The sequence below is a fragment of the Sparus aurata genome, chromosome 10 (assembly GCF_900880675.1).
Source record: "Sparus aurata chromosome 10, fSpaAur1.1, whole genome shotgun sequence".
Classification (NCBI taxonomy): Eukaryota; Metazoa; Chordata; class Actinopteri; order Spariformes; family Sparidae; genus Sparus; species Sparus aurata.
This window is the reverse complement of record NC_044196.1, coordinates 30,375,507-30,399,925: the sequence shown is the minus strand read 5'-3', so window position 1 is coordinate 30,399,925 and position 24,419 is coordinate 30,375,507. Positions and strand designations below refer to the sequence as shown.

Sequence of the window (24,419 nt, the reverse complement as noted above, 5' to 3'; positions counted from 1 at the left end):
AAACTGGCAACTGAGGGCCTATCAGCCAAAACGTTCCAAGAAATGTCGGTACAGATGATTCACTAACATATTTACCTCAGCTAGAGCTGCGACAAGCAGCAGATTAGCGTTCACTATTAAATGAATCGCTGACTGTTTTGGACGATCGATTTAAGTTTTTCTTTTGGGAAACTCTGATCGACACTTTTCTGACACATCCAATCAGTTAATCAGAAGGATTTATGAACAGATTCATACACAGTGACATAGAAAATAGCAGAAATTGCAGCTCTTGATCCAGGAGGTGATTAGCCTAGCTTAGCATGAAGACAGGCAGCAGGGGTAAACAGCTACCGGGCTCGCTCCAAAGTTCAGAAATACTCTCGCTGCATTACTGAACTGAACTTATTAACACAGTGGGGTTTCATTGTGTTAGTTGTGCTCAAGTAAATGTGTGCACGTGTTCAACAGAGTCGTACTTTTGCAACTTTTGTAGCCAGGATAGCAGTTTCCTCCGGCTTTATGCTAAGCTAAGCTAACCTCCTTCTGAATCCTGCTCAACATGTAAAGGAGCAAATTGTAGGATAAGCCCAGGAGACTCTAGGGCTGTGTCCGAAATCACCCACTCATTCCCTACTCCCTAGTCACTACATAGTGAATCCAACATAGTGCACTATGTAGTGAGCTCAACGGCAGAAAGAAAAACGGACTTTCGGACACTACTCCGTCGCCGTTAATGACGTCACTACTGTCGCGCAGTTGAAACGTGAACTGAAACCTCCATGCAGTTGCATGATGGTAAATAATCGCTTGGTTAGTGACTATTGGCTGTACACGACTTTTCACGATGCATTGTGGGATACTTTGAGTGCACTATATAGGGTATAATATTCCCCACTAGACATTCGGACATCACTACAAAATGGCGTAGTAACTATGTAGTGCACTATATAGTGAGTAGTGAGTGATTTCGGACACAGCCTGGGACCACCGGCTCCACGGCTGACTGAGCCATGAGACACAGCCAGGGATAGCTAGCAAAGAGCAGCAGGTGAGGATGTCTCTGGTGAGATGCTGTGTTTTTGGAGCTGCTTTCTAATTCTGACCATACTGTACAAATGACACTTTCAATGCACAGACATGAGAGTGGTATCGACCTCCTCATCTAACTTGTTGAAAGAGAGTAAATAAGTGTATTTGTCCAAGAAATAAACAACATAATATGTGATCATTGTAAAGAAATTGATTCCCTTCAGTATGCAGGCTGCACACTGTTGACCCGCGGAGTGCCCTGATACGGAGCACCATTATCAAGAAACAATTCAAGTAGTCATCAGATGAAGAACGCAGCTGCTGGAAAATGCACCAGCATAATCATCTGGTGCCCATTAGATGGATCTGCTTTCATGTGCTCGCCTCATTCGTTCGCAGCGTGATGATGGTCCCATCAAGGAATCCCTCTCTGTGAGCACCGTGGCTCTCAGTGAGACTAAAAGCAGTGTGGCTGCACTCTGCTGCCAGTCCTCCCACCACAGTGGCTGTCTGGAGTCACAGATTATGTGGCGGCGATCTAAAAGCCACAGTCCCCCCCCTCCCTCGCTCTTGAGACGAGGCGTTTCAGACATTGTTTTCCACATGTAATACAGCAAATCCTGAATATCACTCCATAAATAGTCCCGATGTGTCCGAGGAGCTGCTGAGGAGACGGTCACAGTCTCATATCTCAGGAGATAAAGTAAATCCTCCGTTGCTTTCTGTCTGTGCGTCCTGCAGGGAGAAGAAAAAAGCAAGTACGAGTTGATGGGCAGCTGTGGTCAGCAGAGGTTCCTCCAGGAGGCTGAAGGTGAGTGAAGGCCGACGTCACAGCACCAGCAGCTGCTCAGAGGGATGAGTGGTTGTTTTTTTTATGCTCAGTGGATCATTTTGGATGTTTTTTTGTTCTGAACGTTTCCGGGTGTCTTAATACAACCTGGACACACTTGCAGACAGCGAATTAAATGGATGAGTCATCGCGATGCACCTGAATCAATGTAGCTGCAGGCGCGTTTACCTGCTGCTTGATGTGCATGAATTAAAATGAATGAATAAACACAGTTAAGCTCCCTCAGCGTCTGAAATAGCATGACGGCATGAGGCAGAACAGCCACTGTTGCTACTAGTTACCTGTACATGACCCGCACAGTGCCAGTGACATCCGCCTGCCTGCGTTAAAAGCTCATTTATTCTCCATTATTACTTTGTACAGTCTTTAACCTGGTTGCAACAGTGAGAGTGCAGACACATTAAATATAAATAGATAGATGACTTGACTCGAAGTCCACCTCTTGGCTTTCAGTTGCAAGTCTTCATGGGTTGAAAAAGAGTTCTGTGACTTGAAATGGAGATAAGGGTGGAGGGGATTTTTATCAAGGTTTGCCAAATGTTGAGGTCCCGCCTGCAGGCTCAGAGGCAGGCAGGAAGGTGGAACATGAAGCTTTAATGGTAAGATGATATCCCGAAAGTCCAAATAACCAAGAGCAGGAAAAAGAGGAAATCCAAAACTGAAGAGAAACCAGAAGCCAGAGAGAACAAAAGTGGGAACACGGAGGACGCGGAACAAAGAATTAAGATAACACAGACTTAAACACAGCTAAGAGGAAGAACTAATGGAACACAGGTGTACACAGACAGAAGACAAATTAAATGACAAATTAAATGATGAAAAAATATTTTACCTGGAGTCTGTAAACGCCACATAATTGACCAGGTTGTCTGCTGGACAGAACTGAGTAATCAGACACCAGTTAAAGGTGAAATAGAGACTTCTTGTTAATTACTTCCAGTTAAATGTTAAGGTAGAGTTTTCATTATTAAATTAGAGATGATTTGAAAATTGGCTCGAGTTTAAATCGAGCAGTTCTTTGGAAAGGAAAGTCTTTTGATTCATTTACTTTAAAACAGTGGCGTGCGCAGACTTTTTGAAGGGCAGGGGCGAAAAGAAGGGCACTTTAGCATGCGTTTTGGCTCCCAAGAGGGCACTTTAGCGCACGTTTTGGCTCCCAAGAGGGCACTTTAGCACGTGTTTTGGCTCCCAAGAGGGCACTTTAGCGCGTGTTTTGGCTCCCAAGAGGGCAGTTTATCATGTTCTGACTAGCCAAGGGGGCAGTTTAGTGTGTTTTGCCAACCAAGAGGGCACTTTGGCACGCTTTTTTGGCTCTCAGGAGCGCACTTTAGCACGCATTTTGGCTCTCAGGAGGGCACTTTAGCATGCGTTTTGGCTCCCAAGAGGGCACTTTAGCGCACGTTTTGGCTCCCAAGAGGGCACTTTAGCACGTGTTTTGGCTCCCAAGAGGGCACTTTAGCGCGTGTTTTGGCTCCCAAGAGGGCAGTTTATCATGTTCTGACTAGCCAAGGGGGCAGTTTAGTGTGTTTTGCCAACCAAGAGGGCACTTTGGCACGCTTTTTTGGCTCTCAGGAGCGCACTTTAGCACGCATTTTGGCTCTCAGGAGGGCACTTTAGCGTGCGTTTTGGCTCTCAGGAGGGCACTTTAGCGCGCGTTTTTCAACAATTGGGCCACGAGAGGGGGCAACTGCCCCCCCTGCCCTCCCCTTGTGCACATCACTGCTTTAGAATTATTTTCTTGACACTTTGAGGAAACAATGTGAAATCACCGTTAAATAACAAACCATGAAACCAAAATCATAAATGATGTGTGTTGTTGCTGATTGATGGATTTTATGCTTCCATAATAATCCAGGTGTGAGTTACATCAGTCATTTAAACTTAGAATAAAGGGATCTCTTCCTTTCTTCATCTGCGTTTTATGTAACGCCCTAAACTCAAGTTACATAAGATCCGGCTGTGTCAGGAGTGAACACAGATATGTGACCACACAGAGTGCAGTGATGCGGGACAGGCTACCTGTCCTGATGGTGAGGGGAGGGGACAGTTGTCGGGGGACGTTCGGCCACTTAAGCACCCCCACACCCAGAAACATGCCCTCAGTCTAATGCACACCTGATCCAGAGAGTCCCAGCAGCTGTCACAGTGTGGAGCCCGACCCATCAGTCATGTTTCACGTACCCACACACACACACACACACACACACACACACACACACACACAGAGCTTTCCCATCATCCTGCCTCAGCGGGCAGTTAATGGACGGGGACGCTCTGCAGGCGGCCCGGTCCGGAGGCTCAGGTTCACACGAGGCTGCGGGCTCGATGGCAGCTGGAATGAATACAGAAATCTTTAAGGTTCTAATACATTGTGTAATAACAGCAATTTAAAAAGTTCACTGTATGTCTCTCTAAGATATTGATCAGTGTAACTTTATGACAGGAGTGTGTGTAGAGGGAAGGGATCCTGTTCAGCCAGTTATTCAAACTGTAGATGCTGAATCTGCTGGTGTTAGTTTCTCATTATGGGCCATGGATTCAGTCATATTGAGATATCATGTCTCTTAATTGTGGACAAGGTCAGATTTGTGTTATTTGTTATTTAAACCCAATTATTATGTGTTTTTAGTTGGAATTGTTGTAGAGAGGTGTTGATTTAACTGATCTGTATCAGTGATGGTGGGCTGAATAACACCATCTCTATATGTAGTGTTTAATAGATCAGCAGCACCAGGACCAGCCCTCTGTGAAACAGCCTCAATCAGATCTGAACATTAAAGGCAGAATGCGTAGAAGGTACGATCTGTTAAACTAGACCGCTTTAGTTTGAGTATATACTATTAGATGAAATATACTATTTAATCTAATTTAATCAGAAAGTCAACATCTGGGTTTGAATTTATTCTTTCTGCAAATGTTGGTATTTCAGTCTCCCGGAGACGTTTGGCAGGAGGTCTGTTCATTCAGTGGTAATCTTTCGCATGACATGACATTACGCCACAGCATCCAGCGGACACGTGACACAGTAAACGGGCCTCTCACCCTGAAGACTCAGCTGTCATCAGACCCGTGTTTGTCCCCCAGGAAGCAGTTGACTCTGTGAGTCCGGGTCACTGGGCTCAGACAGGTACTGCCTCTAACATGGACCCTGGAGGCCTCACAGAGTGATTTATGGAAGCGTCCCCTCAGCCGTAGAGCTGTGGGCAAACCCCCCGTTGTAATGGCAGCCTTTATAAAAACCCCACAGCGCTGCGAGGGGCTGCTTGGTGTCTGATCAATTAGGTATCAGGCCTCTCAGATGTTGCCAAAGGCTGCACCCACAGAGACTCTGCCGGAGTCTAATGGCCTCTCACTGATTGGAAGAGAGCCCCTGAGGCTGATGCCTCTGAGCTGCAGGTAATGGCCGCTGCCTGCTGCCGTTTAGGAAGAGTCGATACAGGAGAAATCTTTGTTGTCACCCAAACGTCGTGCGTTACCCAGACACTGTAGGAAATGTGCAGCCCGGATGGGTTTCATCACCACACAGCTGTAGCACAACCGATAGATACGAATCAAAATATCTTACGCAGCATTTCATAGTTTTACGTTATGATTCTGAATGAATTAATTGTATCTACGGCTGGAGGTGTAGAAGAACCGTCTTTTCAGTGTTTGTGCTTCAGGATGGATCTTCAGATGAACCGCCGTCTGTTGTGAAGCTGAACAGTGTGTGAGATATTCTCTCTGATCATCAGACGTCGGTATTCTCCACGTAAAGTGAACTCAGCAGATTGTCGCACTGTTTGTGTCGGCATGAAGTGGTCGTGCTCAGGTGACTTGTCGTATTGGTTAATGGCAAACAGTGTTCACAGTTGTTCAGCGCTCGACGTGAATTACATGAACACGTTATGGGCAGGACCGTCTTCTGTTGTCATGGTGACTGATGTCTAAATGAACTTACATGCAAATATTCATTACATCATGAATAAAAGGTACATTTATAGCTTTATAGTTGAATTTGAGTTATTTGACTGTTAATGCTTTATTAACCATTTACTAAACAAGTGTAAAGTTTTGTTATGATCAGTTGTTACTTTATAATGGCCATCAAAACATTGGATAATGATTTGTCAGCCAATATTCTTCATTTTCCTGTAATATAATTTTAGTCATTGTATATCAGAATCTTGATTTATTGGCTGTCATTTGTACATTCACAGTTAGGACGATAGGCAGCGTATTGATTTGTAACTAAACTGCAACTGTTTCTGCAATAGATTTATAGGTTAAGTCCGTTATTTGATGAAAAAAGACAAAAAGGATTTGCTGCTTTTCTTTGTCTCATACAGTAAAGTGCTTTCCTTTGGCTCGGGGACGCGTGATGTAAAGTGGAGCACCGGCAGAGTGGATTCTGTTTAAACTGGACTAGAATATATAAAAACCTAGGACAAAAGTTCTGGGACGTCCTTGTCGACTGCTGGACGAGCTCAGCTCTGTCACGATGAATCAAACCAGCTCGGATCAGTAACAAACAGTGGCATGCGCAGACTTTTTGAAGGGCAGGGGCGAAAAGAAGGGCACTTTAGCGCGCGTTTTGACTCCCAAGAGGGCACTTTAGCGCGTGTTTTGGCTCCCAAGAGGGCAGTTTATCATGTTCTAACCAGCCAAGGGGGCAGTTTAGTGTGTTTTGCCAACCAAGAGAGCTTTTTTGGCTCTCAGGAGGGCACTTTAGCGCGCGTTTTTCAACAATTGGGCCACGAGGCGACTGCCCCCCCCCCCCCCCCTTTTTGCACATCACTGGTTACAAACATTACCGACCCTGTTCACGAGATACGGAGTAAATCTCACATCGTCCGTCTGCTCGCGGGGGAGAACAGGGAAGTATTCAACTTATGCAAATGTGTCAGATATCCTTGAGTGCGTCTCCCACTGTGTCTGAAGGTTGTAGCTATCTCTGCTCACGTTGTATACACAGGCATTAATAAAAGCACGGGACGGGTCGTGTCACGGAGCTGAAATATGCACATATCTCTTGCTGCTGTTCTGAAACTGTACCAATAAGACTCGTCAGCGCTGACCTCGCCCGTGCGGCTCTTTATCCACGGTGCTTTTAGGTTTATGACAGGTGAGCCATTCATCAAGCGCTATAAATTACACGGACAGAGCACTTTAGGCGACGCTGTGGCTGTAATTCGTGTTTGACAGGAAAAGCTGTGCAGTAGAAATGCGTCGAGGCGACACTTCCTGTTAGTTTAACTCGACCTCTCTCTCCCGCTGGCTGCACTGGTTGATCGGCCGCGGTCTCTCGGGGGGGATGCTTGGTCCAGAATGTGAGCCGCAGCAGTTCAAAGTGTGGACAGGTTGCTGTGATATGTGCTCCTTCTTTAAGCACACTGGTCGCAGAGCAGTCATGCAAACGCACACGCTTTAAAGCTGTCATTTTAAAGATACGATACGTAGGTCGACTCAAGGAAACCGCGCGTTTTATTGTTGGTTGTTTGTTGATAATCGGCGAACAGCGTCAGATAGATCTACATCAGCGGTGGCTGTTGTTCAGAGAGTATTGAACACAAATGAAGCGAGGATGTGAGTCTCTGTCGGTGTTGCAAATGCTGGAAAAACTGGATTGTGTGTTATTTGCAAAGCTGATGTGTTTATTCTGTTTTTATATAAAAGTAGGTCGTCACAGTTGGAGTCGGTGAATATCAGGCTGGAGACTGTTCTAGCACCATGTTTGCGCTCCTCAAATCATTGTTAAACCAGCGGGGCCGGCGAACGCATCGGGATATTTTCACACGTTCAGTGAAGGAGTCGGTTTTTGGCTACAGAGCTCTGATGGTGAAATTAAAAGGGCAACAAAAGAAAGCAGAGCGACTGTGATGTATTTGTAATTTATCTCCGGGGCCTGTGAGCCAATTATTCCTAGGTAGCCTTCAGGGGGGAAAAAGGGGAATTCACCAGGATCCACTCGGTGTCAGAGGAGCTGCTCGTCCTGTAATCTGTCGCTGCGCTCAAGTGTCGGAAATAACAGTGATTTTATTACCGATGTCTGTATTTGAATGAGTCTAATTAACACGACGGCGCTGTTGATAAGGACTGTTGCCCTGGAGGGGGAAATCTGTTTGGTTAATGTTATAACGAAGAATACCTCCAGCCTCATCCTCGATTCATTCATCATTATCTTTTAATTAAGGTCATTATGACAAAAAATACATCCTGTTTCAAATAAGCGTCTGGCTAAACTGGTGTTATTTTATCATTTGAATATTATCAGCGAACCCCCCAGCAGCGAATGGATGCAGTGTTGTCGTCTGGTAGAGCTGATCCCCAGTCAGTCCGACTCCACTGTTGTCAAGAAACTGTAGGAACACTGCCAGAGAAAATTGTGAAAGAACCGTAATAAATGTTCATTGTAGTGAAGGAATAGTCTTACAAACAGGTGCACGGGTCACTTCTGTGTGACAGTAGAGTTGTTTGGCACTGACAGACAGGCTGTGGCTGCAGACACATCTTGTTAAGAACGGTGAATAATGTGTTGGCTCCGGTCTCTCTGGGCTTTGTTCTGGAAAAACAGCAAGTGTTTCAAACTAATTAGCGCTCTGCTCCTCTTGCACTTTCAGGGGCAGTGTTAGTTTTCCCCCCAGAGGCAGCGCTCCTCGACAGGCCTCGCGGCGAAGGTGTGACGTATGTGAATATCCCCGTTAGTCCCACATCCAAGAAGCAGCTCAACTACATGGAGCTGGAGCTGCAGGAGCCGGGTCCCGGCACCCGAGGGCCCGCCGCACATCTCCCACCTCCAAGTAAGGATGCGTCCTCAGATGCCTCTCAGGGAACAGTGCTGGCAGTGGCTCCATGTGTTTCCATGGAAATGTCAAGCGAAGTTAAAGTCAGCTGTAAAGGGGACGAAAAGCACATTTTCAACATCTGGGTTTGGACGGCGCCGCTGGTCACGTGATGTCAGCATTCAACATTCTGTTAACTCTGAGGAGATGTTTCCGTACGTTAACTGAGCTCTAACAGCCGCGTTAAACGCTTTGTTCTTCTCCACCACCTCTTGACGGCACACGGCTGCCACCTGTTGGTCAGTGCAGGAGCGTATGTCAGGCGCACTGCACTCACTCTTCGCTCGACTAGAGGTCATAACCTCCACAGGGAGCCTTTAAAGAGGTAGTTTCACCGCTTTATCTCAGATTTACAGACACGCGATAGTCCTTTATTATCATCAGACACTACTCTGATTATACTATAAATCTGTGCACTCATGTATCAGAGTACTGCCCAGCTAGGCAAGCTGTAAATGCCAGTCATCATAAACTAGAAGATCGTGAATTCCTTTTAATGCTCAAATACATCTCAATTAGATAGTCTTTCAAAATTGACGGGAGTTTTTAACCACTAGAATAGATTTTTTTCATGCCAATCCAGAAAGATCACAATGAAAGTGAAATGTCTCGGTCCTGGCCTCACGTTCACATCGTCGTCAGCACCCTGTAAACAAGGACTTCTTATTCGTGCAGCACTGCGGAAGAGCAGTTTTGTAAAACACAAAAGTCAACCATGAAGCGTCAACTTGAAATAAAGCAGGGTATCGATACCAAGCAGGGGTGAAAAGTCGCCCCCTCCCCCACACACGATTGTCCTGTAATTCGGAGTTACAGGAATTGCGCCGAAACGATTGAGCCGATTTCCCCTCGTCTCACCAAAAGACAGCTGCGTCCTTGTAATCAGAGACGCGGCAGCAAGCTGTAATTGACAGACAAGTCGGCTGTTAGCGCCGTCGCCCTCGGGGAAACGAGGACCGCTCGGGCTCTGACATGAGAGAGGTTAATATCTGATGTCAGCAATACAGTTTAAATCCCGGCATGCGGCCTCATTAATCTGTCACCTAGGAGGAGGGTGTCCCATCTCGCCGCTGAAAGGGGGTCACAGGGCATTCGGATCACAGCTGTGGATTCACGGGCTCAAACAGGATCCTCCTCCTGGGAGAACTATTGATGTGTTGTTAAGGTTTGAGTTCCTCGACTTGGAAGAGACTGTAAGACACATAACCGCAGCAGCAGGCAGGGCTGCATGCTCACTCTGCATCTGTGATTAAATCTTGACTTCATGCCCATTTGATTTTCACACAGGGAAGGGCTCATATGATGGCAACGCTAGTGACGTGCATATGGAAGACAGTGCATGAGGGGAATTTTAACAGCTTCGGCCGAGTCATTTGCATTTTCTTTGCTCAGGCGCGAACCTGAAGCATCATGTTGGCAGCGAGGGCAGAGATCCGCCTCACTCTGAGCTCTGTAGTCGTGTTTGTTCGGAGGGTTTTTATCTTAAAATAATCAGCCTATGTAGTTGCCTAAAACAGGAAAGTCCTTCATCTTAAAACCTGCCTAATGTGCTTCAATTAATAATTATTCTTCCAAGGTGTCATCTTCACGTCTCGTTTTCTTCGACCAATCGGCCCAAACACAAGATATTCAGTTTACTTTCATAGAAACCCAGCAAATATTCACATCTGAGAAGACAGAGCCAGTGAATGTTTATTGAGAAATAACCAGAAACAGATAACTGTTAATCAAGAGTTAAAAATTTTGAGCGTTTTGCTAATTCGCCTCCCTCGTGAGAATTATATGAGAAGATCAATACCACGGTCGTGTCTGTGTGATACCCGGTGTCCTGTGATTGGTCAGCTCAGACGCACGCCTGACCCAGCACCGCTAACAACAGCAACAACAGAGCAGCCGTGCTTAATCAATCCTTGCGCGCCAAGCTAGCCTCGAGGATTCGATTATGTCAGTGTGACATAGTGTGATGTCACAAAGTCACAGAATTAAACGGGGGACCACTGACGAGGTTTTTCACGAGCAGCGTTTTCTCTGTCTGAAGGTTCCAACATGAGCCAACCAGTACCTCTGACATTCACTAATTAACACATTTTAGCATAATGTGCAAATGTAAATGACGAGTTGTAGTATCCAGGAAACCACTACATCAGGAAATACATTTGAAATTTTCACTTTTGGTGCAGACAACACAAACGACGTGTTCATTGGTGAACTTTCCTGGAGGTGCTTGTCGATCGATTTGGTTACATTTGGACAGAGCCATGCTAGCGGTATCCCTGTGTTTCTATTCTTTATGCTAAGCTAAGCTAAGTGGCCGCTAATTTGCTACCAAAAGCAGCTAGCTTTGTCATTGCAAGCCAGAATAGAAAGTGTGGAGTTTCTGTAACTTTCTTCAAGTTAAAAAAGACTGTGTTTTTATCTTTGGACAGGAAAGAGCTCCACTAAGTACGCCCAGATTGACATCACGGCTACAGAGATGGCCCACAAAGTGGGCACCCAGCATGCACTGGGTCGGCAGGAGGGCCTGCACACTCTGGAGCTGAGAAGAAAGGGGACGCCACATTGACTTCTTCATCACTGAACTGTTGATCTCAGCAGGAAGACCAGCGTTCTTCATCAAACTGTAAAGTTTGCTCCAAAGATGTCTCTGAGGGTTTGTTTCAGAAAGATCCTCTGAGGTTTTCTGTGGGATTCCTTCTCTCTTCTCTTCCATCTTTTGAATACAGATTTTTTTTTTCTTTTTATAAAGTTGCTCCATACGGTTGTTTGCCAAGTGTCCATTTCTTCTCCGGTTCAGACTTGCCTCTGTCATCTCACATCGGCTTGAAGATGGAGCCTCCTCAGAACAGTTTGGCACAGGATTTCAATCCCGGTCTCATTTGTGGACTTTGCCGTCTCATTAATTGGCATCATGTCAGTGCTGGAGCCTGAGGCGGACGTGGTGGAAGATGTGCCAGTCCTGAGCTGAGTCACTGGTCCCAGTGAGCCCCCGGAGACAGAGGCATTTCACAGCTCAGTCGGGGCGTCCCTAATAACATGCAAGTTGCTGTTTTTGTCCTTGTTTGGGTGGCGGAGGCCGGGGAGATGTTGAGTCTCACATTGAGTTCACGCTCAATTTTTCCTCTGCGACAAACACATCAGTAATTCCACACGTAGCTGCACGAAACTCACTTTTTTTTTGGTTTATTCACATTCGGGGAAACTTTCCATCCAGTCTTACTCAGAATGCTGCAGATTTAAAACAAAGAAAAGATTGCTGTTTGTGTTAGTAATAACAGGATGGATGTTTCTGCACAAGACTTCCACAAGAGTTAGTGTAGATGATCAATCAGTGTTTTATCAAAAGGAACAGAATCTCATCGCTGCAGCTGTTTGTGTGCAAAAAAAGACAAAAAGTCTTCATGAATCACTGGATTATCCTCCTCATCCAGCAGGAGCAGATGTGTCCCAGAGTTGATGTGGCAGTGATTTGTATTTTCAAAATTAAGTATTTAAAGTTTTTGTATGAACTCACTGAATTGCCCGAAGCCACAACAATAGAAAAAATCATTTAAGAAACGTGTATTCGAGCTGTTTTAGTTAATTTTCAATATTATGTTTGTCTCATACTCTATTTTGATATCTGTAAATACATTTCCTTTCTATTGAGGTGATGTGGATTGTCATGAAATATACATGCGAAGGCATAATTTATGTACAGTAAAGATATTTTTGAAAGAGTTCATGGACGGGGCCTTTTCCCCAAGGCGCTGTTTTTCCTCTTGTAAATTATTAATAACATAACGACTGTTTGATGTGTGTGTTCAGTTGTTTTTAGAGGTTCTGTAGCTCATATGTGGGATTTCCCCCCCCCCGTGTACAGTTGTAAACCAGTTTGGTACGATAATATATAAAGCATCCCTACAACTGACGAGTGTGTGTTTATTCAACAGTACGATTTTAATGTGATTGGCGAAGAGACAGCTGACAAATTAAAGGATAAGCCACCAAAGGGGTCTTGGTGAGGTGTTGGGCCTCCACACGCTGGTGGAACCGCTTCAACACACCGAAGCATCGATTCTAGAGGGATGTCCACTGGGCGGATGGAAGTCCAGACTATATCCCCTGTGGTGGTGATGATGACGGCGGTGGACGGCGCGGTCTAGACTGTCTGTCCTAGATTGTGATTCTCATACCAGGATGTGGAGGCTGGAGGGGATGGTGGTGGCTACCAAGCCAGTGACCACAGTTCAAGACTGCGTTTTCAACAAGTGTAAGTGTGAAACCACTGGTTCACTTTGACCAGGGACCCGGGCATTTAACAATTATATGGTATTTAAAGCCAACACATGATTTTTCGTAACTCTACCCAAGTAGTTACTGTGCCTAAACGTAACCAGAACATAAGCACAGGGTCGTCACAGCACACAATTGAAAGTTGGAATCAGAACCAACTGGGCCTGCTCATTAATTTAAACCTGCCGCAGCGCATGATTGGATGTTTATTGCTTAATTGTGTCATGCAGTGCGCTCATCACATGCCGTGGTGTCTGCAGTGAGACACTGGAGTAAGTATAGAACTATAGAAGATGAATGGATGAATTAAATGTGCATTTTGAAGGATGGACACAGTCGTCCCCCGGGTGCCTGCAGGAGGTCGAGGTAATAACAGAACGCAAATATTAACTCTGTCTGGCTTAGAACGACTGGCACTGTTCTCATATTGCTCTGTGATGGATCAAGGTTTGCTTCCAGTAAGTGTGACTCAGCTGCAGAGCCCGTGTGGACGCTGTCAGAGGACCGGCGGGTCAGCAGAGAGTCCGTCTGTATCTGCAGTCAGAACATCTTGGCAGAACGGTTCTGTGCTGTGTTAGAGCTCCTGGAAGACACGCTATTTTCACAGTTTGTTACAGATGAGTGTGTTTAAAGGCCCACATTAAAAGCTCTCACACAGAGGTTCTATTAATAGGAAAAATATTCATGTTCCACATATTTTCAAGACGTGGGTGCGCAGTCCGCCAGCCTTCAGAGCGTCCCGGTTCCAGTTGGCTTCTCCCACAATCACTCGCACTGTGGATATTAACCTCACTGACCTGGAACAGAACCATACAGGGCAGCTAAATGTTTCTTGGAAACTCATTTACTCATTCAATTTAGCTGGAGAGAGAGAGAGAGGAGAATTTAAGCATTTGGCTTCTTTGTGGTCAAATACTGACCACTGAATGTTAGTGAGACAGAGGCAGGACTCTGCAGATCCACGGACAGCTGGTGTGTAACTGCATTTTGTCAGTTCTTGGTCATTTTAATCTATGTTACAATTCCACGGTGCCCGCCGACGGTGGATACACCACCGGTCTATTTCAGACTTGACGTCCTGAAAGTCTTGATCTGGTGAGATGGCAGAACAAAAGGCGGCAGGAGGCCTGCTGTGTACGAGCACATGTGACCTTAAATATTACACAAGACCTGGACAAGTCAAATAGCATGTTACTGGTCAAGGACTTGAGACTGGCTTTGACCCATCCTGAGACTTGGCTCAAGACTTTCTTTCAGTTCTTGATATCTTGAGACCTTTATTGGCGAAACTGACTTGACTTAAGACTCGCTTGAGACTTGAGACATGATTAGTCTAGCTTTGAGACTTGACTTATGACTATTATGAGTATATAAACCTGACTCGAGACCAGCTTTGACAGGACTTGCGAGCTCAGGTGACTTGGGAATTTGACTTAAAGGTCGGGTACGTGATTCAGGAGGAAGGTAGCCGATTGTTGGGTCTCATTCCCGGGTCATCAAACACAGGATTCGGTATTTGGACCTCGAGACTTGACTTGAAACCTTCATTAGCTTAGGGTACGTTGAGTTCTGCAGCCCTGTCACGTTATTTTGGAGCGTTGCTTCACACCCGTATGTATGTATCCACACCGCCTCCTCAGATCTGTGTGTGCACTGGGTTCAGAGAACAAAGGCTGCAGAAGAGTGTGCAGAAACCACGGGCCATCGGGTTCTTCTCTTTGTGCGGGTTCAATTATCTGAAATCTCCTTCTCGCCTCCAAGAAAATTACATCTACTGAATAAGTAATTGGTATTTGCAAATCAAACTGTCTGCTTCCCTTCGTCACCCTCGTACTTACTTGTCAGAAAACAAATTCAAACTAGTCAATCTGTTTAATTATTCATGCCGGGTCATTTTTTTCCCCCCTTTTGCTTTTTGGGTGCTTCATCACTGATCTCACTTCTCCTCACACGGGACTTTATTGGAATAAAGACTAAATTGTATTAATTATGCAGGACCTGAGAAGAGGGATTGTTTTCAGGCAGCAGCACTTGAAGGCAGCACGGGAACTTTACGTAACGTCACGTAACGGTTGTTTCAGATTCTCATGCGTAATCACCGACTTTTTGACAGGTTTCATTCTCTTTAACGTATCATTATGAGGTGGATGTTGATTGCACGGTGTCACTGCTGTAGAATAATGACACCATCAGCGTTTCGATTGGTTCTTCCCAAACCCTCGTTTCACTATCCCGAGTCTGCGCGCGGTGCTTTATTTTGGAAATCGTCCCGCGTCCCGACCTGCTCTGTGATCATTACGGCACCAGCTGCTACCTAAAAAACTGTCCACCTCTGCATGCTGCGCCACGTCGCCACTGAAGGTTAATCTAATTTTTTTCGGACGTGTTATCACAAAATCATTAATTTGACCGTTCGGACAAACGGAACCACGTTGTTTTCTCAGTGACTATCGATCTGCTAATTGTCCTCCCTCGCTACATGATATTGTCATTCGTGTCACTCATTTCCTCTTGTTCCAATCAATTCTCATTTTGTGGAGCGCGCGGCGATAAATTAGATTAGAGCGACACGTGTTCCTCAGGTGGTGTCTGGCACAGAGGGCGCCCGAATCAGTCGTTAGTCGAGTGAATGTCCTTGAGACGCTCGAGAGTCAGAGCAGACTGCGCGTGGCAGCGTGTTCATGCTGAGCTCCGTGATGTTCAGAGGTCACGCCGGCTCACGAGCCGAGTTATAAAGCCATCGTTTTCGAGGAGAGCGCTACGTCACCGGTGTTGAGTTTGTCCTCGCCGAGCGTCTCACTGATGCTTGAACCCACAACCTCTCGGCTTCTAAGTAAATGTTACGCTTCCACAAATAGCTGCTGATCGGTTTATCTGTCGGAAGTGATTTGTTGCAAATGGTCAAAGCCTGCAGGGTTCAGTAGCATTTCAGAACGGCAACCCAATAAACTCCAGCCACTGACCTTTTTTGCTCTGGTCATTGGTTCCTGGTCATTGGCCTCGTTCAGCCCAACTCAATTACGAGCCCTTAATGTCTCGCACAAACACACAAAGGGTCTCTTGCAGTCGTTGCCCACGAGGCAATTAAGGGGGAAACGCCTTGATCTTGGTTTGTTTCATTCTCTTCGGCCTGTTTTCTTTGAGTTTCCTCTCGCTTGTGCATTTACGCAGGTAACTGCCTTTTTACAATCTGCTGATTACATTCTGGCTTAATAGGACTCGCAATATTCGAGGCGTTCGCCGTGGTTTAAGGACAGCTCAGCGTGCAAACACCATCATGATCTCAGCGGGAACTCCTGCTGGAACTGAAAACACGCACTTCACACGGACCATCAGTGACGGTGCATTAGCTCTCTTAATGCTGCATGTTCATTGATTCACCTGATGAGGACTGAGTGTTCAGATCTGTTAGAAAACTTCACTGGATGCAAGAGCAAAAAATCTGATATCTGTCGTTCACTGAAGACGTCTCCACAATTCTTCAAACTATCACAACATTCTCAGAAAGTGGAAGTGGTCGAAAGAAGGAGAGTGTAACCGTGTTCGGGGACGATGTTCCGCGGGCTAAATGTTCTGTCTGGGCCCAGATAAAACCCGCAACGTTAGGGGCATTTGGACGCAATCGCTCCATCCAACAAATTGGATCCGTCATCTCTCAGTCTCTCATTATCTATGAAGAAGCTCCAGGCTGCTCGTAATCTGTACTTCTGATTCACTCACTTGCAGCCTGATGATCGTGGTGCCAAATATCGATTGGGACCGTCTCAGCTCAGGCGGCTAACACATTCAAGCTTTTAGAATCATATCCCCCACAAGAGATCCGGTGAAATGGTCCAGCAGCTGCTGCCTTTTTACTACGTGTAATAAAATGTTATTTTCCCTGCCACTGCCGCCAACCTCCTCCTCGCTCTCTGAGCTGTGCTGCTGTAGAGATTCTGTTTGGGTGTGAGTTACATAACGTGCCAAATGGAGACGCTTCTTTATCTGCGAGCCGTTAACGACAATGGGATGTCGAGTCTGGACGCAAACACTTGAGCTCGACGCGTTCACGCTCGTCCGCCGACCGACACTGGGAGGGGAAAAAACAACAAATTGTGTCTAGTGGCTCAGAGAACAACAGTCCACTTAGTGACATCATTACCTCGCCGCTGAAGCACGTCTTTAGTTGTTGGTTGTTTTTTTTTTTTTCCACCTTTGTCTGTAGCATCTATTGATTTCCATTAATCCTCTGTTTGGACACGATGAAGCACTGATGAGTAAAGATGATGATGATCCTGCTGCAGAGGACGGAGGATGTACACAGTATTTTACTAAACTGACAATTTCTTTTGACTTTTATATCCTGTATCGTTGAGCTTATTCGAACTAAACTGCTGTTTAAATCTTGAGTGACAGAAATGTAACACAGAAGCTGCAGAGCGCTCATCACAGTGAGAGCTGTGACACACAGTTAGACTCAACTCGGCACGACACACACGATCCTCTACGTGGCTCAGAAAAGTGTTTGTTGTGAGCAACATCTGGTTCCTCGTGTTGATTGGCATTTCTTGGGGTGTTAGATTCATTTCAGCTGCTTCCTGTCATCAGAGTAAACAGTCGTTTTAATCGTAGGTTTGAAGCTGTTTTGATACAGAAACGAGCAGTGAGACAGTCAAACCACCACCTGAACAGTCAGTGCGTTTACATGACACTCAAGAAAACCGAATTACTGCGTTAGTCTGACTATGAACGGATTTTTAAGATGCATGTATACACCTTTGTCTGACTAAAATCGGACCGGATCGGATTTCTCATAGTCGAATTACACTATGTAGATTATTCGATTTAAAGTCGCGTTACTCCTGCATGTATACGTTTCCAGCGGATCGGATCGGATTTTGCGTTCTGCGCAGGCGCGAGATTTTTCCCCGGGGCCGTGAGCCGGAAGTAGACGGGCGGCGGCGGCTTTCCTCCGAAATCACGGCAAGAAAGAGTGCCAGAGTCCACCTAGTCTGTGTAATTATCATGTATACCATATACGAAGTGTACAAAGATGTAGCTTCGTCTCGCTCTTCGTACGCCATCTTTCTTGAATGCCGAGGCAGCTGGTGACGTAAAGAGGTCAGCCAGAGGTGCGCCGTTAACACTAGTTGAAATGGGTACAGCGCCACCTAGCGTACCGGGGTATGACATGCTTTCGGCCAGTAATTCGATTTTCTCACTGGCATGTATACTCGGATAATTGCAGTTGTCCGATTGAGTAGCATAGTCGAACTATGGCTGTAATCTGACTAAGCTGTGCATGTAAACGCACTGAGTGAGCTGAGCTTTGATCCTCTGGTTTTGGGATCTATCAGTGATCTAAATTCATTCTTGTTTGTGCAGCCTCCGGCCTACAATTCAAGGTCAGAGACGAGCTCTCTCAGGAAGGGAATCACAGGCAGTCACCCGCCCGCGGCGCCACCGTGTTAGAAAAACTCAAAGTTCCCCCTCGAATGCCCCCTGTGGTAGATACAACATGATAAAGTGCCAACTGGGAGCTCCTGGCGAGAACAAAACGTGATGAAGTGATAAAGTGGCCTTTTCCAGTGGAGAAAATGACTTGCTATCATATTCTATCACACCATGTTCTGGGCCCAGCAGCATTTATCCGGTGCTCTTTTTATTTTAAATATCTTGAGTCTGCCACTGGACGACTTCGTACGTTTCCTTTTATAGTTTCCCTGAATTCTGTATAAATACTTGGGATGCACGATATGATTTGTTTTCACCCAATTACCTGCCGTTAAGATAACTGACGATTTGATTTTTTTTAATTTAAAAAGACGTTCCTTTGCTGTAGTTCCTGCAGCCCTGAGGGTATTTCACAGCTCTCCCCTCCTTTCTGAACCCCTTTGGAATATGAAGTACCGGCTACCACATGTTTGGATTCTGCTTCTTCTTCTTCTTCTTCAGCCTTTTCCTTCTCGTCCTTCTCCATTTCTTCATTAGCAGATCACATGCTACATGTAAAGGTGCATAACACAACTTACTGTGTGGGAGTGTGTAGATGCTCCACCTTCTGTGGCATGATATCTCGTTTATCACATTATAAGTGACACCTAATGCATTTTGGGCCACAGTAAAAAGGGGCCTGTAGCACTTAGCGCCCCCTAAAGTAAGACCCTGACATCCCGGGATGAGGAGGCCTGGAGGAACGGGACCAGAGCAGAGGGTTCGTCGGTGTGCTGCATCATGTCCGACACATCCTGACCCGATGTGACCTCCTCAGGAAAACATGCTATAATCCACCTGGTTGTCTGAATGCTCCCTACATATTCTCAACATTCGGAGCTCCAGCAGAAGCTTCAGGTATGGAGCCAGAAAGGTGACTTTGAAATTTGGCATCCAAAAAAAAAATTGGCATTGAAAACAAAACCAGTACTGAAAAAGGAAACATTGTCATTGAAACATTTGTATTGAAAACAGTTGTACTGGCATTGAAACAAGTATTGGCACTGAAAAAAGAAACTAATTAAAATAATTCAAATCCGAAAATCTTATCATTTTTTTTTATTGGGATTTTTTGTATTTTTCAATGACAATCTTTTCTTTTTTTTCAGTGACAGATTTTTTTACAATGTCAGTTTTTTTTCAGTGTCACTGATTTTCAGTTTCAACTTTCTGTCACTGTTTTGGCGTCGAGAGGGAGGGGCCTGAGGGGAGGGGCAGGTAGAGCGTGGTTTGCATATCATTTGAGAAGGTAATGGCAGCAGCCTGAGGGAAGGCGGGGCTGGACGGTCCAGCCACAGCACACCATTTTAGGGCCCGTGTGCCGGCCGTCTCTGGGCAACACAGAGTCCAACTACCTCGCAGACTTTTCTTCAAGCTCTCTCCTGATGTGTCCAAGTCTCTGTGTATCTGGTTCTGTCCCGGAGCTCCCTAGCTTCAGTCTCTATATTCGTATGGAGTGTGGTAGTAGTACCGGGGCGCCAAGCACAGAGCATTAGCCACAGTTAGCACAACAGCAGGCTGTTCTCGCTTGTTGTGTTGCTCCGAGCCGGGGCTGCCTCGCCGACAGCAGCGCTCTGGTCTGCTCTCCGAGCTCTGTGCCACCATACCGCTACTGGAGACCGGAGCTCCCGAGCTCCGGTATCTATATGCGTATGGAGTGTGGTAGTAGTACGGAGCTAATGAGCATTAGCCCCAGCTGTGTCGCTCCAAGCCGGGGCTGCAGCGCCGACAGCAGCGCTCTGGTCTGCTCCCCGAGCTCTGTGCCACCATACCGCTACCGGAGACCGGAGCTCCCCTATAAACTCAGTTCATGTGAATAATGTCACTATTCCTACAATGACTCCTTTGAGTCGAAGCGAATAAACTCAACAAGTCAGTATGCGGGGAAAGTCAGCTGTGATTGTGCTACTGTGGTTCATAGTAAAGAACAACAGACGGCTGTAATCAAGTATCAGACACATATTTTCATAACTGACTGACTTTTCTCCAAGCACTCTCTTTTATTGTCCGGTCTCTGTATGCGTGTGCAGCGGTACGGTGGGACAGAACCAGATACAAAGAGACTTGGACACATCAGGAGAGAGCTTGAAGAAAAGTCCGCGAGGTAGTTGGACTCTGTGCTGCCCAGAGACGGCCGGCACAAGGGTCCTACAATGGTATTGTGGCTGGACCGTCCAGCCCCGCCTTCAGTAACAGTAACAGTACTGGTTTTGTTTTCAATGCCAATTTTTTTTTGGATGCCAAATTTCAAAGTCACCGTTCTGGCTCCATACTTCAGCCTCTCCTTCGTGTTTATCAGTACGCTGAAGGGGAAAACATCTGTGCACAGCTGAAAACATGGCCTCTGATCAGCTCATTAAGAATCAAATGAGGCACTCGACACACACCAGACTTTATATTACCAGAGATGAGTCACAAGGTTTCAGAGGTGTAGTCAAACCATTGCTCAGCAGAATACTGTTGAGATTATCTCAGTTTGTGACTCGACTCATGTGCAGATACTGTGTCATACTCTAGTACAAATCTGACAATGTTATGATGATACTTCTAATCCAGGAGGGAGCTTTAACTGTGTCCTCTTTAGGCACTATTGTCTGTTAAAATGTGAGGCAGGTTCACATCATAACACTCCTGTTCTATAGACGGTGAGACAAGATGTGAATCATTCACACAGGTTGTCTTAGGATGCCACGTTTCTGGTTCCTGGTCAGCACTGTACCTCTTTAACGTTCCTGTTATTGTATTCTTTTTTTTTTTTAAGATTTTTTGTGGCATAGACACCTTTATTAGCAGTAGACAGAGAGGAAACACGGGAGAGAGAGGGGGAGGCGACATGCAGCAAAGGACCTCCGGCCGGAATCGAACCGGGGTCGGCTGCGTTTTTTTTTTTATGGCATGCGCTCCAACCACTCGACCACCCACGCGCTTATTGTATTCTTTCAGGACGTGCAACGTTGATTTCTATATTTAAAAGAATAGCTCACCATTTCTGGGAATATAAAAGTGTTTGCTTTCTTGCCAAGAGTCAGACGAGAAGATTGATACCACACTCGGATGTCTTCAGTGGAAATACAAAGCTACAGCAAGTGGCCTAATAGCGTAGCTTAGCATAAATAGTAAGCTTTGCGCAAAGCCAAAATTTGACATTTAACCCTTTAGTTTTTGTGCTGATTGAACAAACAAGACATGGTGTATTCATTAGTGAGTTTAATGGTGCTAGTACGTTCATCTGTTTTTACCTTAGACAAAGTCAGGCTAGCTGTGTTGCTCTGTTTCCTGTCTTCATGCTAGGCTAAGCTAAGGGTCTACTTGCTCTGGCTTCATACTTAGTGTAGAGTACATTCATAGGTAATGCTAATGCTAATAGTAATGCTTAATCATAAATGACGTGGCATCATTAGAAACCTTTAAGACGATGCATTCAGATATTTTGAAAGCAAGTAAAACTGCTCCACAGTAGTTTTTTGATTTACTCCCATAAATTAAGTTTGTTATAGAAAATAATGAATGTTGTCTTTGCTGTCAAGCGCAGCCTTGCCTCCAAGTATTTTTTCAACGCCTTTATCTTGAGTGCGTGTTGTTTCTGGTGGTAGAGGGGGGTTTGATTGTTATCTTGTGGAAACAAAAGGTCTTTTTTGAGATAACAAGATCATTTATCACAAGAAAACACCTTTATAAAGATTCATAAGAGTGGAGCACGACAAACACACACTGCTCGGTTTAGGATTTTCAAAACAAAGCATATAAACTTTTGCCATTTGTTGTAAAAATGCCATAGTGAGTTGATATGAAGGCATCTACATTATGGCTAATTATTGTACCAGACCTATTGTCTACTGGGTCTTAGTATAAATTCTAAGAGGAAACAGTCTTTTGCTTTCTTGTGATAATTGGTCAATTATCTTGTTTTCTCGAGGTAACTACAAAAATCAACTTGTGATTACAAGAAAGTACCATTAAACGAAAATCATCCCCAGTGTGGTGTTGTAAAGTTACAGCAGTCGCGGAGGTCATTTCAGAACACTTCTTTCAACACTCATTACCAAACATCAGACGTCAGAACTGAGGAGGAGGAGATGAATGGCTTCTCCTTGACACTGAAAAGACTATTTTAAGGCGGTATTGCAAAAATATCAAGAATAGTATTGATGCTCAAGGTGAAGCCATTTTGTTATACTGGGCTCTGATTCAGTGCAACTTCGGTTCTATTTCTGTAATCCACTGAAGGACAATAAGGTTCATGAAGAGACTGTGGCATCACCTGTATTAAATCAGATATAAAGATGGATATTTAACATGTTCTCGTTCAGAATAATAACTGAACTAACAGACTGGAGCTGAAATAAAACATGAGTAAACACGAGGGTGAAATCATGATCAGGCGGGCTGAACTCCCACGGGTTCCCTGCTTCTTACTTTGTGTTCTCCAACAACAGATGTCCATCAGTCTCATCTGTCTTTCTTCAGATTCAGCAGTATTCTCTCTGTGCAGACGGTTTGGTTTTGTTATCTAACTCCCCCCACAAGTCTGTGTGTGTCAGCTGCTGCACTGAGCTCACGGGAGGACACAGATTCTTTCACAGCAGAAAAGGAACACGCTGGATTCACAAAATGCACCTGAGAATGTTCCGAAAACATGCAGTCACACTCAGATATCCCCGTCCTTTGTCATTAATTAGCCGAGTTGGTTGTGTTCAGTCCTGAAATGAAGCAGTCGCAACAGGATACTTCATTAGAAAAATATTCATCCTTTATTATTTTTTATCCTTGAACACAGTATAATCAAGCACCCACAAACACAAGTATTATATTGACATGTGCAGGTGTCAGAGCGCCGTACCAGACTGACATTTTTCCAAGGACTCTCCTCTGAATCGACCACATTATTACTTTGTCTACAGAGAAGATTTATTTAACTGCAGGGAAATCACTGTAATATTTGATACTGTACTGAAATTTGCGATGTATCTATGGGAAGACAAAAGTCACCCAGTCCCCCTTGGTCTCAGTACACTGTGGTCTTGACTTTAGGCGGTCTTTACCATAACACATTAAATGTTTATGACCTGACTGTCGTGTCATGAGGTGCAGAGGATGGTGGTGGGTTTAAGTCGGGCTGCCAAGCCACTGACCGCAGTTCAAGACTGCGTTTCAACACTTACAGCACACACGCAGTATGACAGCAGAACTTGGACAACCTCCAGTCATGTTTGCAACTAGTGACAGAACCAGGAGACCTGGTTTTTAAAGCCAAAACATACTTTCCTAACCAAGTGGGTTTTGTGCCCATACCTAACCAAACGATAAAAACAGAGTTGTGACGAGTTAAGATTGAAAACCGAACTTAAAGAAACATTTTTAACAAGTCTGACGTTTGCAGAAATGGACATTGCAGACATTCATTGGTGACTGGTTTGATTTGTTTTAGCGTTATTGAGCAGTGAGATTGCAGTTTGTGACCAACTGAATACCCCTCCCCTTAATCTCTTATTCCACGCTTAAAGTAGACCATCCGGTAGCCACCAACAGACCCTCCTTTACCTTCTTTAAGTAAAAAGCTCATTCTAAGGTAACACAAACACTACAATTCTTATTTACAGGTGATCGTACACTGCTGAAAATGTAATTATAAATGTTGTTTTCTGTTTCTGACAATAGATCTTTGAGGCATTTCACATGAGGAAGCAGGCAGTCATTTACATATCTCATATTACACCTCAGCGTAAACGTAAAGGTATGAAAAGCAGTGGAAGATACAGTAACAATGTAAACCCATCATTTCTGTCACACAATTACGGGCCCATTGTTTGAATGCAAGCATGATGCACCGGGAGCTCTTTGTTTAAATGACAATTTATTCAAACCGCAGTGTTTTAAAAGCCACACTAGTCTCTCGCTTTTCTCTTGACAAGAGGACGAGTGGGAGTTGTCACAGCAGGCCACCTCGAACAATCATTTGAATGATAGACCTACGCAGCGACACAGCACCTCTA

General features: G+C 45.1%; 1 protein-coding gene across 6 annotated transcripts in view; it reads left to right on the top strand.

Annotated features, from left to right (window-relative positions):
- LOC115589702 (protein Dok-7) overlaps window positions 1-12,398 on the top strand; it is a 34,222-nt gene extending 21,824 nt beyond the window's left edge. For 5 of the 6 annotated variants that reach the window (XM_030430789.1, XM_030430786.1, XM_030430785.1 and 2 more), the window contains 3 exons: window positions 1,753-1,822; window positions 8,461-8,640; window positions 11,109-12,398. In XM_030430789.1, the coding sequence (XP_030286649.1) occupies window positions 1,753-1,822; window positions 8,461-8,640; window positions 11,109-11,245 (387 nt within the window). In that variant the 3' untranslated portion in view covers window positions 11,246-12,398. The remainder of the gene's footprint in view (window positions 1-1,752; window positions 1,823-8,460; window positions 8,641-11,108) is intronic. The other variant, XM_030430788.1, reaches the window with a different exon arrangement.
- Window positions 12,399-24,419: the final 12,021 nt, after the last annotated feature.